Consider the following 16649-nt stretch of genomic DNA (forward strand, 5'->3'; position numbering starts at 1 on the left):
TTTGGGTATGATCTCCTAGTACATTACATACCTCATACAGGAATAATGGAATGTAAATACCAGCACATCCCCAGTGACCGCTTAGTTTCGACAAGAGAAACAAGCACTTGGTGGCTCAGCAACTGCGCACCTGGTGAGAAGCAGCAGCCCAAGGAGAACAGAGGGCCCCAGGGGCTGTACATAACTCAGAACCACTATTACTCTTCCTAAAGAGGCTATAAAACTCATCTAGGGTTGGGTGGCACTAAAGAGGGAGAGAACTAAAAAGACAGTCAAATGAATAAATAATCTATACCTGCTGAAGGTCTGTGCAAACTGGGAACATCAGAACTTTAGGAAGTCTGGGTAGATTGAGCTGTGCCAGAGAACCCCTGTGCTTACATTCTGCTCTGTGCCTGGTGCTATTCCAGCCTTTTAATTGGAGAACAACATTTGAGGGGTGCTCTGAAGCAACACCACTACAACACCCTATGCTCAACAATGTGTGACAGCTCTGCAACTCTTAGTTCAAATCCCTTGCCCATCTGTAGAGAGTTCCATGAATACTCAGCGCCCTCTGCCCTCTTGTGCACAGTGACCAAAGCCTAACACTCAATTTTTGCAACACGCCTTTGTTATACTGCCTCCTAGAAAGCCTCTCTCCATGGCATGGAGAAGAGCACTCTGGAACAATTGAGGACTCCCTAGGAGAAGAAAACATACCTGTGCCCATGCCAGCAGCACTGCCTGAGCTTGACACTTTGAGAATTTAAATCCCTCTCTCTCTCCCAGAAAAGGCAAGAGTGCTTGATATGCCAGGGTGAGCAAGTGAAGCTGTGCACTGGACCTCACCTTAGCAAAGAGAGGGGAGAGACTGGACAATGAGACACATTCATGCAGAGAGGGGGACTTGGGACATTCAGTCTCCAGCTTCTATATCTGCCTAGAGACTGGAAAAATACCTTCGCTTCCAAACACATTCATAATTTCCAGACTGTCAGGAGAAAACCAGACAAGGGGCAACCCTTGGATGCTTTTAAAACATTTCTACATTGATTCTTTCTTGAGATACAAAGCAGTGAGTGAGCTGAAATCTCCTCTTACTCAAACCTTATTTTTCATAATTATGCATCTTTAGCGTTTCATAATGACCAATTTAATCACTTTTGCCGTTTAGAGGGCTACAACAGCCAATCGTGATAATGGGCTTGGTATTTGGTAGGAACAATTTAACACCCAAGAGCCCTTGTTCTGGGCCACTTGATGCCACTTCAGTTTGACAGACAGACTCTCATTAGCACAAGTTGCAAAACCTCTCAGATGAAGCTCATTTCTTTTAAACAAACTCTGCTCAGTGATCCCCAAAGTCTCCGAGCAAGGAAATTTTTAGCTCACTTCAGATCTGTGCAGGTCTGTGGAAATTAATCAGCATATTTCACCATACTATGGACTTTCTATGAAATTCCCTACCTTTCCTCCTCGCAGTTGTTCTCTCATACTTTGCATATAAGATCTGTTCTTCCCATGGCCACCCAGCCTGTCTTCCTGGAGGGCCACCTCTGCTTATGTGACCTTTATTTTTCACATGTAACACTCTTGATGAGCATCTGCTCCACTCTGACCAGCCTGCACCTGCCTCTAAGGGACAGCTCTCACAACACAATTGTGTCTTGCTGAGGACAGACAAAACACATTTGGAAACCTTTAAAAATACCTACAGATCTCTAGCTGCTGCTAAAATTGCTGCCCTTGCCTTTGCCATCCCCATCTGTTCTTTAGATAGCGATCCAAAATGCAATAAATAAAGCTCAGGGCATCTGAACTGCTTTAGATGCTCTCAAACTCACATGCAAATCTGCACCCCAGCTCACATGATGCCCAACAGATTTGAAAAAACTCATAGTCCAACAATGCTGACTATTTGCTCCAAATGCGACCAAAGCAGACCTCCCTACACAGCTGCAAGGAGGAGCAGTGGGATAGCAGTGGGATGACAGGAGTGCTGCAGATCATGTTTGCTGAATGCATGGATGGTGACTTCTGAGAAATCTCAGGCTACTGCAGTAAGGGTATGCAGGGAAGGACAGAGGTTTTTGCTCAAGGACTTACACAGCAGAAGGGATGGCTTCTCCTCGAAGAACTTTGTGTTCAATGGACAGGCTAACAACTCAGCATTGCTGTTAAGCAAGGATGTTAGACCTACAATGTCTGGTTTAAAACCACTGAATCCATTCACTTCTGCAGTGCTCCCCAAGAACAAATTTGCCCTTTACATTTTATCTTTTTCCCATTATATCACAACCTTAGTACATGCAATGAGACTTGCAGTTGTAAATGTAGGAATGTTAAATGGAAAACACACTGATATATGAACAGCTACCTCCTTGGTGATAGATGAAAGGCATTATTTTGTGATACAGTCTGATGGGACAGAATACCACCTCACCATGTGAACAGTCTGAATGCTTCAGAAAGGCAAAAAATCCACAATAGGTTGAGCTAAATGAGCAGAAATCACTCCTTAGAAAGGAAAGCTCCATTTTCAACACAACTAATGTCAACATCTTCCATGACTACAGCTTTCTGACATGTGAAGTGTTGACCTCAGAGAACGGGTGGTGGATTGCCCTAGATCTGAACAGTCTAAATGGACCTCATGTTCTAAACCACCAAGCTTTGTTCCAGTACAACTAATGCAGAATGCTCAGTGCCACAATTAAAATGGACTCTTTTTCATCAGGCACACACTGACAAACCCACAATATTATGAGACACTGTGTGCACCTGTCCGAAGCCAAAGAGAGCATTATCTGATGTTATGATATATTACTTGAGCAATAGCCCAATGCCCCTTAATTAGAGGCTGCCTGCTAAGGTACACTCAGCAGGAGAAGAGTTAAGGTTGCATCTGTAACCTTAAATCTAACCTTACCAGGCTTGTGAGTGCTTAACGGTGCAACTTTAATGTGTTCTTATCAGAGCATTTTTATTGAGCCATTATTAACATTGGTTAGATACAATCTAGTGTTTCCCAGATCCCCCTCATCCCCAGCCATTACCTGAGCCACACAGAACACAAGATTCAAAGGAAGCATTTAAGTCAACCTCTGCTATCACTCTCCAGACACTCAGTGCTGCTAATTCCTTAGCAACTCCCTTAAATGGGACTTGAGTTTTAGTTGCTATCTTGCGTGCCCTCGGCCAGGCTGCACACTGAAGGAAATCCTCTACTGATAATTAATAAGTTCCCCTGACACTGCCTGCTCATTAATCTATTATTTTAGTCTTCTAATTACTTTTGTCTGTTCAAGTTAACAGTCTCCTTCCCTCATCTTCCCTGGGTCTCATGCAGGAGATGCTGCACAGCAAATGTGACTTTTCTTTGTTCCCAAGTCCCTTACAGGCTCTGCTCTGTGCGTGACTCCAAGACCCATCCCAGTCTCTTGCAAGGAGTGACTTCCCTCTCCATGGGTCTGTATTTCACTCAAGTTATGGTACAGGCAGCTCCATGCATCCGAGGTGAAGCTTGCTGAAGAAATATCTAGGGAACACAGGTATGCCAGTGTCATCCCCTGGAGAGCACCCAAGAGCCACAAGGAATCCTCCTCATAGCAGTCAAATGGTTGCAGATCTCCCCATGGGAAATGGGGTCACTGAATTTCACGGTGCAAGGACCACGTACCTATTTGTGCCCCGAGTTCATTTGGTCACAGCAGCCTCTCCCCTGTAGTGGGTTTGGCTGAAATGGAGTTTATTTCCCCAACAGCAGACCTCAGAGTGCTGTGCTTTGCACTGGGAGCTAGAAAGGTGTTGATAACACGCTGGTATTTTGTACTGCTGAGGGGTGCTGGCACAGCATCAAGGCTGTCTCAGCATTTCCCCCTCACCAGCTGAGGATGGGTGAGATCTTGGAAGGGGACACAACCAGAACATCTGACCCAAACTGACCAAAGGAATATTCCATACCATTAGGCATTTTCCCAGCAATAAAAGCCAAGAGAAAGGGGTGGGGGCAATCATTACTATGATGTTTGTCTTTTGAAGAAACCACTACATGTACTAAAGCCCAGCTTCCTGAGAAGTGGCTGAAGATTGCTTGCTGGTGACAATTAGAGGGTAAAAACAAATATTTTGTTTTCCTTTGCTTCTGTAAGTGGCCTTTGCTTTTGCTTCTCAAATTGCCTTTATCTTGACTCACAAGTTTTTTCCATCTTATTTTTTTCCCATGCCCCATCCTGCTGAGGACGTAGAGCAATAGAGCGGCTTGGTGGACGTCTGGCATCCAGCCAAGGTCAACCCACCACATACCCAAAGCCCAACAGTCAGCACAAATTAACTTTAAGTCCCTTGGGCAGAAGGGGAGACAGAAGCAGGATCCAATTATTTATTTGCTTGGAAGATGCCCAAGTACAGCAGAGATAAATGCAGTAGATAAAAACGAGCATGTCAGAGAGAGGCTGGATTTGAAGAGTTTGGAGTCTGACCTGAACTTCTGTAGTCTGGGGAACTTCTGAAATTTTGCCTCCTATCATGATTGACTCTAAAAATACTAAATCTTTGACCCTGTCATGCAGCTGTAGTTTAGCATGTACAGTCAGGGTTTGGACAGGTGTACAGAACCATGACAGGTACTCTGCTCTTACATTTCATGCTTACTGCTATTTCACAATTCTACCTTAAAGGAAATGAAAGCCTTTGTGGTTGGTGGATAAAGCAGGTAAACATGAAAAAGCTTATCTGTGCAGCAAACTGCATGGACAGACACCAGCATGGTGAACACACAAATAAACACGCAGTCAAGTGCTCACAAATAATGCATGCAGCAGTGTGCACCTGCACACTCATGCAGCTTTTACAAATCTACAGGCTGCACAGCAGGTAAGGAGGGTGTCAGTGACATATGGCCACCATTACAGTGCTTGTAATTAGGATGATCCTGCCAGCAGTTCTCAGCCAGGCACATGCAACAGGGCAGTGACCCACAGGCACCCTTATGAGGAGGCTAAGGCGCCCCTGGAAGACTGCATTGCTCTCCTATTGCCTTCCCTAGACTGCAGCAATCTCATCTCCCACTGGTGCCTTTCCTGGGATACCAGCCCAGACAAGGGGTGGGCTCTTTGAATGTGCTATATAGTGCCATAAATATGGTCCTGTCCTCATTTCATGACCCTTCCAATCTGCCACTGCCCTCAGCCAATACAACTGAAATCTCCCATGATCACTGCCTTTTCCAGACCATCAATACCTGCATTACTTTTCTCCCTTGCAAATTGTACTGATCCTTTGGCAGGATATGCTCGTCTTTCCAATGGCTTGAGTCACTCCAAATGAGGTGTGAAATTCAAAGGCTGCATCAGACCAGAGCTCTTGCTCCCCTGGATGGGCCTGCACTCCCCATCCCCTCCCAGCCCCTCTGCTTTGCTCCTCTGCTGCAGTAACACTGCGGTGGGCACTCACTGGGAGTTTATGAGAAAGGAAGATTTGTTCAGCCAGTGCATGAAAAAATACAGAGTACATCAGAACAGTCATATTTTTCAGGTGCTGTTCTGAAAGAAGAGAGGATATGAAGAAGAAATAAGAACAATGCTTTTGTACATGCACCTCCTAAGAAAAAAATAACCCCCTGAATCATGTTTCCAGTCTCTCACACTTTTCTTCAGACAGGAAAGGGAGGAATGTTGTGAAGACATTTCTGAAAGGCTCAGAAGGGAGGCTGACGAAGCAAACAGAGCACAAGTGTTCACAACACCAGGGTCTGTCACAGCCTGGTGTTACCAAAATAGCTCAGTGCCTTCAGCTGAGAGACTCCCACTACAACTGTATTCAGGCCTGGGAGAAAAGCTCCACACTGCAGGAGGCTGAGTGACACCTGACCTTGCTGAAGCAGTTTCAGGATATCTTGCCCCTAAAGCTGGCTTTCTCTTTGCCCTAGGTTATCTACATATGCAGGAGACTCTTGCAAATAATTTGCTTCTCCCTACACCCTGCTCTTCTCTCTCACACTATTTTCCAGCTGTCTCTAGATTTGGAACATATAAGCAGCTTCATGATTGGGATTGGTGTAGGGGTGGAGACAGAGGCAAGAGACAGTAGGATAATTGTGCAAGAGATGCTTGAAGGGGTGAAGACTTTGGGGCTGTCTGGAGGGAAACTCTCTCCAGACATCCTGTCCTGGCAGGACCTGTGTGCTGCAGTAGATGCTGTCATCCATGCTCACCGTGGTCCTGAGATGAGACACTAGGTCTGGCTCCAGTGCAGAATATATCATGCACTGAAGTCAGTGCAGCCACTGAGATCAGATGTAGTCACATAACAGCATAATAACAAAATGGTGGTCTCTCCCTTTAAATGAAAAAAAAAAAAAGCACAGACCAAGCATAAGCTACTACCTTAACTTTTCCTTTTTATTAGTGTCTCTCTCCTACTGTGATGAGAGAGTGAAAAATATGCTTGCCTTAAGTGAAACCACTTATAGATTACAGCTACAAGGGAAAAAAATTGCAGCCTCCTCATTTTCTTCTTAAGGCTAGCTTTCTTAAGGATGTTTGAATTGAAACTATTCCATTTAACATGCTATGAATTTTTTCTCTCTTTAATTCACAGTCAACCTCTCTGTATCTTTACAAGCACATTTAAATTTCCAGATGTGAACTACAGCTGCAAATACAGAGCTGCCAATAGGGAATATGACCTCCAGATGGCAGGAGGAATGGGACCCAGTCCTAAAATATTCAACTTTTACTCTGGGGAACCCAGGGAATCTCTGTCCCCAAAGCAGCAGCTCCAGGCACAAAGGACCCAAAGCAGACTTGAGAGTTCAGATCACTAGAGGGAGACACAGCAACACACACATCCACACCTCATCAATGTCCTGCACTCAGTAACCTTCTCTTCAGATACTCTGTTTTACTGCAGTTGACTACCTGAGTGCTAAATGGTGTTTGGAGAACGAGGAAGGCTGGTAGGGAAGGCAGGCAGATGCACTGCATCTACCAGTCTCAGCAGGGCAGGCCTAGGAGACCTCTCCTCTTTTTGTCCTAGTCAGGACAAAAAAGTACCTTGATTTTAATGGGTTTGTGGAATGGGTAGGAATGATGGAGAAATGGAAAGTTCATTAGGCTGCTGCTGTGATCCTGCTTGTCAAAGCACATGGCGATTCCTTTTCCTGTCATCATTAATTGTGGGAGGTTTTGGATACCCATCTTCTGGAGTGCTCAGTTTTCACTCCCACATCTAAGCCCTCTGGGATCCTTCAAGATTGGCTCAGGAAGGTAGGGGAGGAAAAGCAGCTAGCTGTTCCTGGATGCCCCAGCTAAACAGGAGTGTCCCCACTGAGTATCACTAAGCTTGAGGGTGGAGGCACAGCACTGCAAAGACAGTAATATTACAGCATGCAGTGAACTAGAAAAATGCTGCTTTTCTGTAGGTGGAGGAAAGTTTTCATATGGGCACAATCCAGCCCAGCCTTTAAAATGCCATGGAAAACTCTTTAACAGCATGACCGACTAGAATTGGTACCCATCTGGGAGAAGATAAAAAGGAGGCAACTCTACCAGACTCCAACCTGCTGCAAGGAGCAACATTTTTATCATTTTTATGTGGCAGAAAGGCAACTACCTTGGTACAGAACTGCCACATCTTGCCAGCAGCACAGACAAGCTTGCCAGAGGTGGAGCAGACAAGCACTGACCAGAAGACTCCACATGTTCCTCTCCAACCACTGCTGTAGGCAGCAGGGTTAGTTTTCTCACAACAGCTTTATTTGTCTATTTCCCCAGAAATGCCAAAATACTCATGAAGCCTTGCTCTCCCTCTCTGCCCTGGGACAGTAGAGAGAAATCAAAGCTGTTAAAAAAGTGAACATTTAATGCAAAAACAGTGTTTGTACTGAAACAGCATCACAGCCCACAGTAACTGAATGAGGCATTATTGCAAGGTGATTACAAGAGGAAGGATCCCTGTGCAGTGCATGTGTTGCTGGGCATAGAAGGAAGAACATAAAGTGCTGGGGAGAGAGAACCATCACAACTTAAGTCTGTTACAGGTGAGGAAGGAGGCAATGTGGATCTAACTTGTGGGCCCTAGGAAAAACAGACCTCTAAAAATATAAGAAATGTGGAAAAAGTGTTAGTGGGAAGCAAATAGAGGTTGAAACAACTTTAGATGCCTTCTGGAGAAGACCTGAAAAAGTTGAAAGTTTGGCTTGTTTCCCAGGCTCTTTATGAGCCAGCATCCTCTTCCTTTTTTTTTTTCCCCTACATATTGGATAAGATGAAGACTAAATAGAGAGAAAAAGACGTCTCAGAAAGTGGGCTAAAACAAAGTGGGAGTGTATAAGAGGTAAAATGCAAGGTCTCTGTGGAAAATGTTTTACCAGAAAGTATTTTGAACATGAAAGAAAGAAAAAAAAAAGAGAGGAAAAGGAGATCTGTATAAAAAACCATCAGTTGCCTCAGTTGTTTTGTTAAACAAATATCTTGTAAACTTCAAGTTTCCTGAGACAGGAGAAGGTTGTAAAATAAGAAGAACTGGTACAGTAATGCAACAAACCCCCCACCAAATCCAAACAAAAAAACCCACCCCATGCTTCCCAAAACAAAGCTGCTTTTCTCTACAACTGTTTTACTAAGGTTTTAGGAGAGCAGCAGAAAGATGGCCTAAATACAAATGCTTTAGATAACCAGAAAATCTGCTTCCCACCGCTACCTACTGACCACAGGGCTGACTTGTGGTGACTGGCTGAGGGTTTTCTGTTTGTTACTTTCTTTGGGCATAAAACTGGGTTTCCCTGTGCAACACTAAGTGAAGCAACAAGGCTTTGGACTTAGGCAGCAATGAGAGGCAAGCCAACACAGGACATAATGAGTGAAGTTGGCCATTGTGACCAATATGGCCTTCTTAACTCATGCCTTCAGAAAGCTCTCTGTCTCCTCTTGCTTCAATGCTCAGCTCTACAAGGAGACTGGCATGCACTGAAGGAAAATATACAAGTGAGCGGGGGTGTGAGATAATCTGTCTCTTTCACTTTAGGTCTTATCCTGATCTCTGAGCCCCAAAGCATGAAGTTTAACATCCTTTTCAATTTTTTTATTGTGAATAACAAGAATATCCAGATTTGTTCACATTATCCTCAGGAATACACGAGCTGGTTGAGTCTTGCCAAGTTCTCGTCTTTAAATAACTTTCCATGGCAATGAGTTCTACAGCTGTTTATAAACATATTATATGTATACCATCTCAATTACACAGGACATGCAGGCACAGTTCTGTATTCTCTATCCCTCCTAAACTTCCCAGGCTACGGTAAATTCCCTAAGACTCAATGTGAATTTCTAGCACCCTCTAGGGAGAATCAGACTGGCATATTTGACAAGCCTTCTCATCTCCTTTCATTTTATGGTGTGACATGAAACTTGGGTGTTGCAATCAATACTTATCTGCTTTGCACTAGACTGGTTCTTCTTATGCTATGATTACCACTGTAATAACTAAGCTCTTTTTCTGAGCCAAAGTGGGTTTCTTTAGACTGTCAGGTGGAATTTGGAAGAATCCAGAATGTTTTCTTCTCCATCAAGTGGCCTTGCTGGGCTGAGGCCAAGGAAGTTGGATCCAGAATGGGATACCTAGTGGCTTTATACAGGTTTCATACTCTGTAGCTTCTCTAGGAAAAGGGAATTGCTTGTTCCTCAGCTGGTAACTCAATCCCTCAAATTCAGTCAATATAGCTTTGTCTCCCTGTCACCAGCTCTCAGGCTGCCACCAGCATGGGTGCTAAAGGCACTTGTCAGAGCACCCACAAGGAAGGCCCTTGGGAAGGTTTCAGTCACTGATGCTTTGCGGCAAAGAAGCATAAATCCGAATGGTACTGCTCTTGTGAGCTCTCAAGTACAAACTTCTCAGGACAGGAGATGGCTTTTTCTTCTGCATTTGCCTGCCCATGCACAGCAAAAGGATTGGCAGTGAGATCTCTGGTAATCCAGAGACTTTGCAACAGCTGTCCATGTTCGTATTGCTGCAAACCCGCTTCACAAGAGGCCACTCTTTAGGGCTTCCCTTGAGAGTTCATTGGTAAGGATATGAATGTACATTAATTTTTCTTCTTCCCAGAAAGCTCTTTTTCAGTCAACCAGGCACCTAGCTTGGCTCTGAATAAGACATAGAGATGAGAAATGATAAATTATACTCTGGACTGTGATCTCAGCAGCTTGCAGGCAGGGAGAAGACGCATTAGCCTGAATAAACGTAAGTCAGTAGAGATGTGAAGTAAAACTAAGATGGGCTTGAAAGCAGGCATTGGCTACCATCTCTGAACTATTTCACTAGAGTCTTTTTTTGGCTGTGTTAGTTGTTATCCTGGTGCAAGGTACAGGGAAAACAGAGCTCCTTCTAACATAACTACCCACAGATGGGTGGGCTGCCTGTGGTATCCCTCACAGACCATGTAAGTGTGATAAGTGATCAATGGTCCTGTGTTGGGACTCTGTCCAGGATGTGGTGCAACTACAGGATATTTGAGGTTATTGCATGCAGTGACAAAAAATAATCTACACCTTTGTGGGGCACAGATTAGGCGCGTTATGAGCTAATATAAAGCAGAATAAAACAATAGGGTACCATCCACTCTTGGCACAAAGAATCTGGGTTTTGTCCCTTTCAAGAGATGAGACTATGGAGTATTCCCTAGTGAAGTATTCCTAATGCTGACAACTGCTAATTCATGCAGACTGCACTGGACACCATCAATACTCACCCTCACTCCAACTGAACACATCACAATTTCCTGACAAATCCAGTTCAGATCTTCAGTTTTACAGCCTTTGCCATGGCTTACCATCACAAACCAGGGTGGAAAAAGTCAGCAGGTATGGCAGGCTTAACAAGTCTGCAGCTGTGTCCTGAATCACAGGAAAGGGATCAGACTATGTGCACGGAGGGACCTGCTGGCCTGCTGCTGGAAGGTGCAGGTCAGTGATCCCAGAAAAGAGATCTCCTGGCCGGAGGAGAAGAGCTAATGAAGCTGTTTGTGCTCCCAGATAATGCCTGTTAAATTATCCACAACTACTCAGACCAGGTTGTCAATATTGGCCTCTTGGGTGAAAAAGAAAAGGGTCTCAGTGACTCTCTCCACCTGCTCTGTCAAAATACAATCTGCCAATCAGCTGAAGAGGAATGTAAGAGGAGAGCAAGGACTTGCATCATTCCAAGGAATGTCATTTTTACTTTCATCAAATTAAAGCTGATCTGTATTGTCTTTTGCCATTGAATTATTATTTTTCCCCTTACCTGCCTTTCTCCCAGGTGTCAGTGCTACAGTCATCAACCTCAGTCACACTTTAGCTTTCTTACAGGGTTAGGAGAGGTTTCTTTTCTGTGGGCTGCTGGAGGGGATCAGGACTTATGGTTGAAGTGAGAAAAATATCTGGTTCAACTGCTCACCGAAGAACCAGAACAGGAAGCAATTTATAAATCATTTTTTTAGCTTTCGAAGAACCAGAACAGGAAGCAACACAGCAATTTATAAATCATTTTTTTAGCTTCCCAGATAGGCAGATAACTAAGCTATGATTGCAGCATTTAAATGAACTATCACAGGCATCCCTACCTTTCCTGCCTAAGTACCAACACTGCCTTCCCTTTGCATTTGCATCTTCTACTTCCCAGCCAACAAGAATTCAATCATTTCTGTGGTCCTAACTCAGGTAATTAGCCAACAAACTCTATTCATGAAGTCAGTGAATGAAAGAAACAGCAGACAAAGTTGCTAATGAACTCCTTGAGGAGAGTGCACAAAGAAAAAAGTAATTTGGCCTTCTTGCCCCCTGATATGGGTTTGATTCCACTACCTGACCATTCAAAACCTCCCACACAAGCTCAATAACACTCTTTATTCCAGTTCTACAGTCACAAGTTTAACCATGAAAAAAATTGAAGGAGAGAGATATATTTTAGAAACCTTTACAATCATCTAAAATAGCTCTTTGATGCATAGCAGATGTCTTCAAAACTCGCATAAATGGAGCCAAAATGCCTTGCAGTTCTGGAAAAGGGAGATTCCAAGATAAGACACGTTTCCAACTGCAGCAGCTCTGGAAGGGATTTGGAATTTATATTAATTGTCAACCTCAAGGAAAACATTTAAAAGAAGCCCTTCTGTCTCCCATTTTGAGACAAGTGTCTTACTGGGCTTTATGCTGCTCAAAGATCTGATGTCTGCCTGAAAGCAGTTCCTCTGTATCTGTAAAAGACAGCAGATGGGTTCAGATGGGGAAAAAGAAAGCACCACAATCAGTAACACATGGAGGTGACAGACTGAGGACTGCCTGCCCTTCATCATAACCTCTAGTTTGTTACACAGGAGGTGCTTGGCAGGCTTCACTGCAGGGAGGAGGACTGAGGAGGGATTGGAAAGGAGTCAGTGAGATGGTGCTGAGGGATGCTAACAAGGCAACACCTCTGAGACACACAGCATGGGAGAAAAAATGTGAAGGGACATGCTGGAAAACTGAACAACAGAGCCAAGAAAACTGTCCCCACGGTCAGAGTAGGGATAGGATTCTTCAGTTCTGTTGCTGACTAGAGGGGATAGCCAGAGTGAGGATTTGTTCTGTGGAGACTTTTGTAAAAAAGGAGAGAAAAAAAAGTCTGTGTCTGATACAGTGAAATACGTGGTACAAATGAAAAAAAAAAAAAACAACTCCCACAAAGCAGCAACAGCCAAAATGATGAGTCAGGACAAGAATCTTCTCACTGCTCTGAAGAAAACATCTCATGTGTACCAGATCTTAGATTTCATGAAGATTTAACGCCCTTAACTCAGTGTTAGGCTGTGCTCACAGAGTAGCTAGGGAGTATCTTTTAGTTGGATACAAGAAAGAGAAAAGAAAGACTGATGCAGCAGTAATATGGAAGATTTGATATGAAGTAAGCCTTAAGAACAGAAATACCAGAGCTAGAAGATTCTATATTCATAATTAAAGATAAAAAAATAAGTTCTTTTCTCCTATGAATGTAAATCGCACAGTCATACTTAATTTTGAAAAAAACCAACCAAACAAACAAAAAACACCAGAAGAGAAAAGTCAGGTAGTGATGATAATACCACAGATGACTAGTGTTCCCCTAATCAGCCCTGCTCTCACCTCTTCTTGGCAGGCTTTCCCCATCTTTTTTCTCTTGGTATTGCAAGAAGTGGGCCAGAAATACAGATTGCATATCTAGCTTTCATATACATGAAAGCTCAGGAGAACTTTGGTTTGGCTGAAGACACAAGACAGGAAATTTAAGTAACCCTAATCTCAACCACAGGCTCCAAATCCAGGGGGTTCTGGATGTAGCCCTTAGATTAAGCTCTGTTCCAATGTGTCATTCTACCTTTCTCTCTCCAACATTCTTTCTGCAACACTTTCTGGCTCACTTTTCCTCCCCTTTTCTGGCAGCTGGACTGCAGTAGAAAGCTGGACTATCTGTAGCACATGCAGAATGTTTGTTCTCTGCCTTCCTCAAATCTTCTTTAACCCATTACCTATGTGGGAGTATCACAGAAGATCGTTCATATGGGGCTAATCAATGCTTTCCCCTTGCATTTTAGATAAAAGAATATCTGATAGGAAAAGAAATCAGATAAAGAGTTTTTCTCTCCTCCAATGACATGATATAGAAGGATAGAAACCTACCCCTTGTTCTCATCCTACTGTTAAATCTTTAGGGGTTGAAAGTTTCCTTGCAACCCAAGCTGCCAACCCCACAGAGTCTGCCTACTAAAAAGACATTCTCCTCCCAACCTTGCTACATCCTTGAACATGGAGGGCACAGTCAGACAGCAGAACAAAGATGGTGAGTTCTCCTTTATTCTGTTACCATCCTGCTCTTCACTCACCTTGAAGATCAATCGCCTTCTTTAGTCACCTCAGAAGACACAGGACTTTTGGCTGTCTGCCAAAGTGGAGAGCAGTATGAAATAAACTGGGCCACTGTTTGCCTCTCCCTTTCAAGGCAAATCAGTAGGAAGCAAATACCATGGTTTTCAGAAAGAACCTCTTTTATGTAGTGTCTCAACAGAAATCCTTTTCCCTCAGTCTAGCACCAGCAGCATTTCATCTCCACCACTGTGCTGTGCATTACCAGCAGTAGAGACTGGGACAACTAGATGAAGACCTAAGCTAAATAGAATTACAGGTCCAATTCTGCAGAGCATCTATTGAAGTAATTTCATTTGTTCACTTGGAAAATCTGGTTATTGTGCCTGAGAATTCATACTGCAAAACAAGCTTGAAGTACATTTAAGATTCTTGCCACTTTTCTATAGCTGCCTATATTGCTACTGAAATTTTCTTTGATGCTGAAAGAGAAGGGAACTACTGTACAGTTCACAAATCAAATCCAGTTGGATTTCCTACCTGTAGGAGTGAGGTGCCTCCAGGTGATGACAGGCTCAGGACGCCCATTTGCCATGCAAACCAGGGTCACATTGCTGCCCTCATTCACGGTGATGTCCGAGGAGATATTGGAGATCTTTGGTGGAACTGTGAAGACAAAAGAAAGTTTGACCTTGCTATAAGCAGAATTATGGAGGGCAGCTTGCCTGGCTTAATCATCTACCTATCTATGAACCAGGGGCAGCCACAAGCTCACCTCACAGGCTGCGCCCCTCTCACTACTAGCTGGGTTTCTGAAATTACATCAGAGTAGTATGTACTGGTGTGTAGTTTGTATTTCAAGGGTCTACAGCTAGAAACAGCCTGTGCTGCAACTGCAACGCTTTGTGTTTGGACAAGTTTGGGGGACTTCATAAAATGACCTCTCAGAACTTGCCTGCCTACCTCAAGGCTGTGTGGAAGGGATCAGCAGGCTCCAAGCATCATCCCAGCTAATTTTTATACTCCAGGGAGTCCCAGATGGAGTTTTGCAACCTCCTGCAGGATGCCAGGCTTCAAGGCACTGACTCAAAGGGTGTATTAGTTATTGGTTTCTGTGACATCTTTCAGCCAAGAGGGATCCCCCATGGGCTACCTGCAGTGGGCAGTCTCTGGATGACTCCACCACACATGGCAGAGCACCAAAGGCACAGTAGAATCTTTAAGATTCACAAGATCAGCCATGACTTGGACATTCAAGATCCTTAAAAGCTTTCCAAACTGAGTTTGTGTCATGGCCCTAGAGTAACCATGAATTGGGATCTGAACAGGCACTTCCAGGTGTGGAGTGTGCCAGCTGCTGCAGTCTTTGCTCTCTCACACCCATGTCTTGCTTCTGCTTCACACCCCATGTCAGGTGGTGAGGGATTTTCACTAAAAAGGAATCCTCTAGTTGTTTTTTTTAATATATTTTCAGCTTCCAAATTTGTGTGTAGCGAGGAATGAAACAACATAATTTTCTGCTTTGCTTACCACAGAGTAAACAGACAGCAGCTTCCCCTTCCCCCTGCCTGGCAGGAGTGGCTGATGGTCCTTTTGAGGCAACACTGCCTATAAGCTAGGTGGGGAAAAGGAAATGAAGCCTGAAGAGAGCAACTCACTACTTCCAGCTGTGTTTCTGGATTCACAGGAATGTTGTTTACAACCCACAGCTCATTAGCCCCTCTCTGTAGGCCCCAAACTCATGGACAATGTTTGAGTATCTGTGGCCATGGGACCCCCATGAAGGAAGGGGACTGTAGAGTAAAGTGAGGCAGACATCTATTTTCCAACAGGCGCACTCAGCCAGGCAAGGAGGGATTGAAGGCAGGGGCATTAGGGAAGGATTGCCGTGATCTGTGGAGAAGTGACAATGCAGAGGGCAGTGAGGGAGCGGCCAGGGGCCAACACAATGGGGAAGGCTTCTGCATGCCTTGTGAAAGCAGGACAGCTGGGGGCCCACCTCAAGTGCCTGTGCACCAGTGCAAGCATCATGGTGGAAAACCAGCAGGAACCTGATGTTCACACAGATTCACAGTGGGATGTGTGTGAAAAACCATTGGGATGACAGAGCTGGGATGAGACAGCTCAGGACTGGCATGTAACTCAAATACAGGCTTTCTAAGAAAGGCGCAGGAAAGGAGAGGAATAGAATTGCAAAGCAGTGGCTGGCATGTACCCAGCTCTGGATGGTGAACTAGCTCAGATGTAAGGATCAGAGGATATCACAGTGTCACTCGTGCTCCTTGGTGGTCATTACCAATTACTTGATTAAGAAGAGGCAATACTGCTTTAGACAGGTAGAATAAGCCTCACAATAACACTCCCTCTTTAGGGACCAACCACATTGATATTTTCTGGAAGGGAAAAAGTTCTAGGCTCAAGCAGTCCCACGTGGGGGTCTTTCAGGTTCAGCATGAGTTAGCAGTATGCCCTTGCAGCAAAGACTGTGTCCTGGGTTGTATTAGCAAGAGTATAACCCCCCAAGTGGAAGGAAGTGTCTAAAACCCTTTACATAGTGCTTATGAGACAGCATCTCAGGCACTAGATCAGTTTTGGGCTCCCCAGAACAAGAAGGCCATAGACACACTGGAACAAGTCCACTGGAAGGCTCTCAAGATGGGAGAACCTAAGAGAGATGGGTCTGTTCAGCCTGAAGAAGAGAAGGCTGAGGGAGATCTTATTGCTCTCTAAAAAAAGTGAGTGGGAATGTGCAGAAAAGACAGAGGCAGGCTTTTCTCAGAGGTGCACAGTGAACACTGAAAAGCAGCTCACAGG

At 44.3% G+C, this 16649-nt stretch overlaps 1 protein-coding gene across 4 annotated transcripts in view; it reads right to left on the bottom strand.

Annotated features, from left to right (window-relative positions):
- LSAMP (limbic system associated membrane protein) overlaps positions 1–16649 on the bottom strand; it is a 990143-nt gene that overhangs the window by 97941 nt on the left and 875553 nt on the right. For all 4 annotated transcript variants that reach the window (XM_005420554.2, XM_031056651.1, XM_005420552.2 and 1 more), the window contains one exon: positions 14376–14501. In XM_005420554.2, coding sequence (XP_005420611.1) covers positions 14376–14501 — 126 coding nt within the window. The remainder of the gene's footprint in view (positions 1–14375; positions 14502–16649) is intronic.

This window comes from Geospiza fortis, unplaced genomic scaffold (genome assembly GCF_000277835.1).
Source record: "Geospiza fortis unplaced genomic scaffold, GeoFor_1.0 scaffold1, whole genome shotgun sequence".
NCBI classification, from domain to species: Eukaryota; Metazoa; Chordata; class Aves; order Passeriformes; family Thraupidae; genus Geospiza; species Geospiza fortis.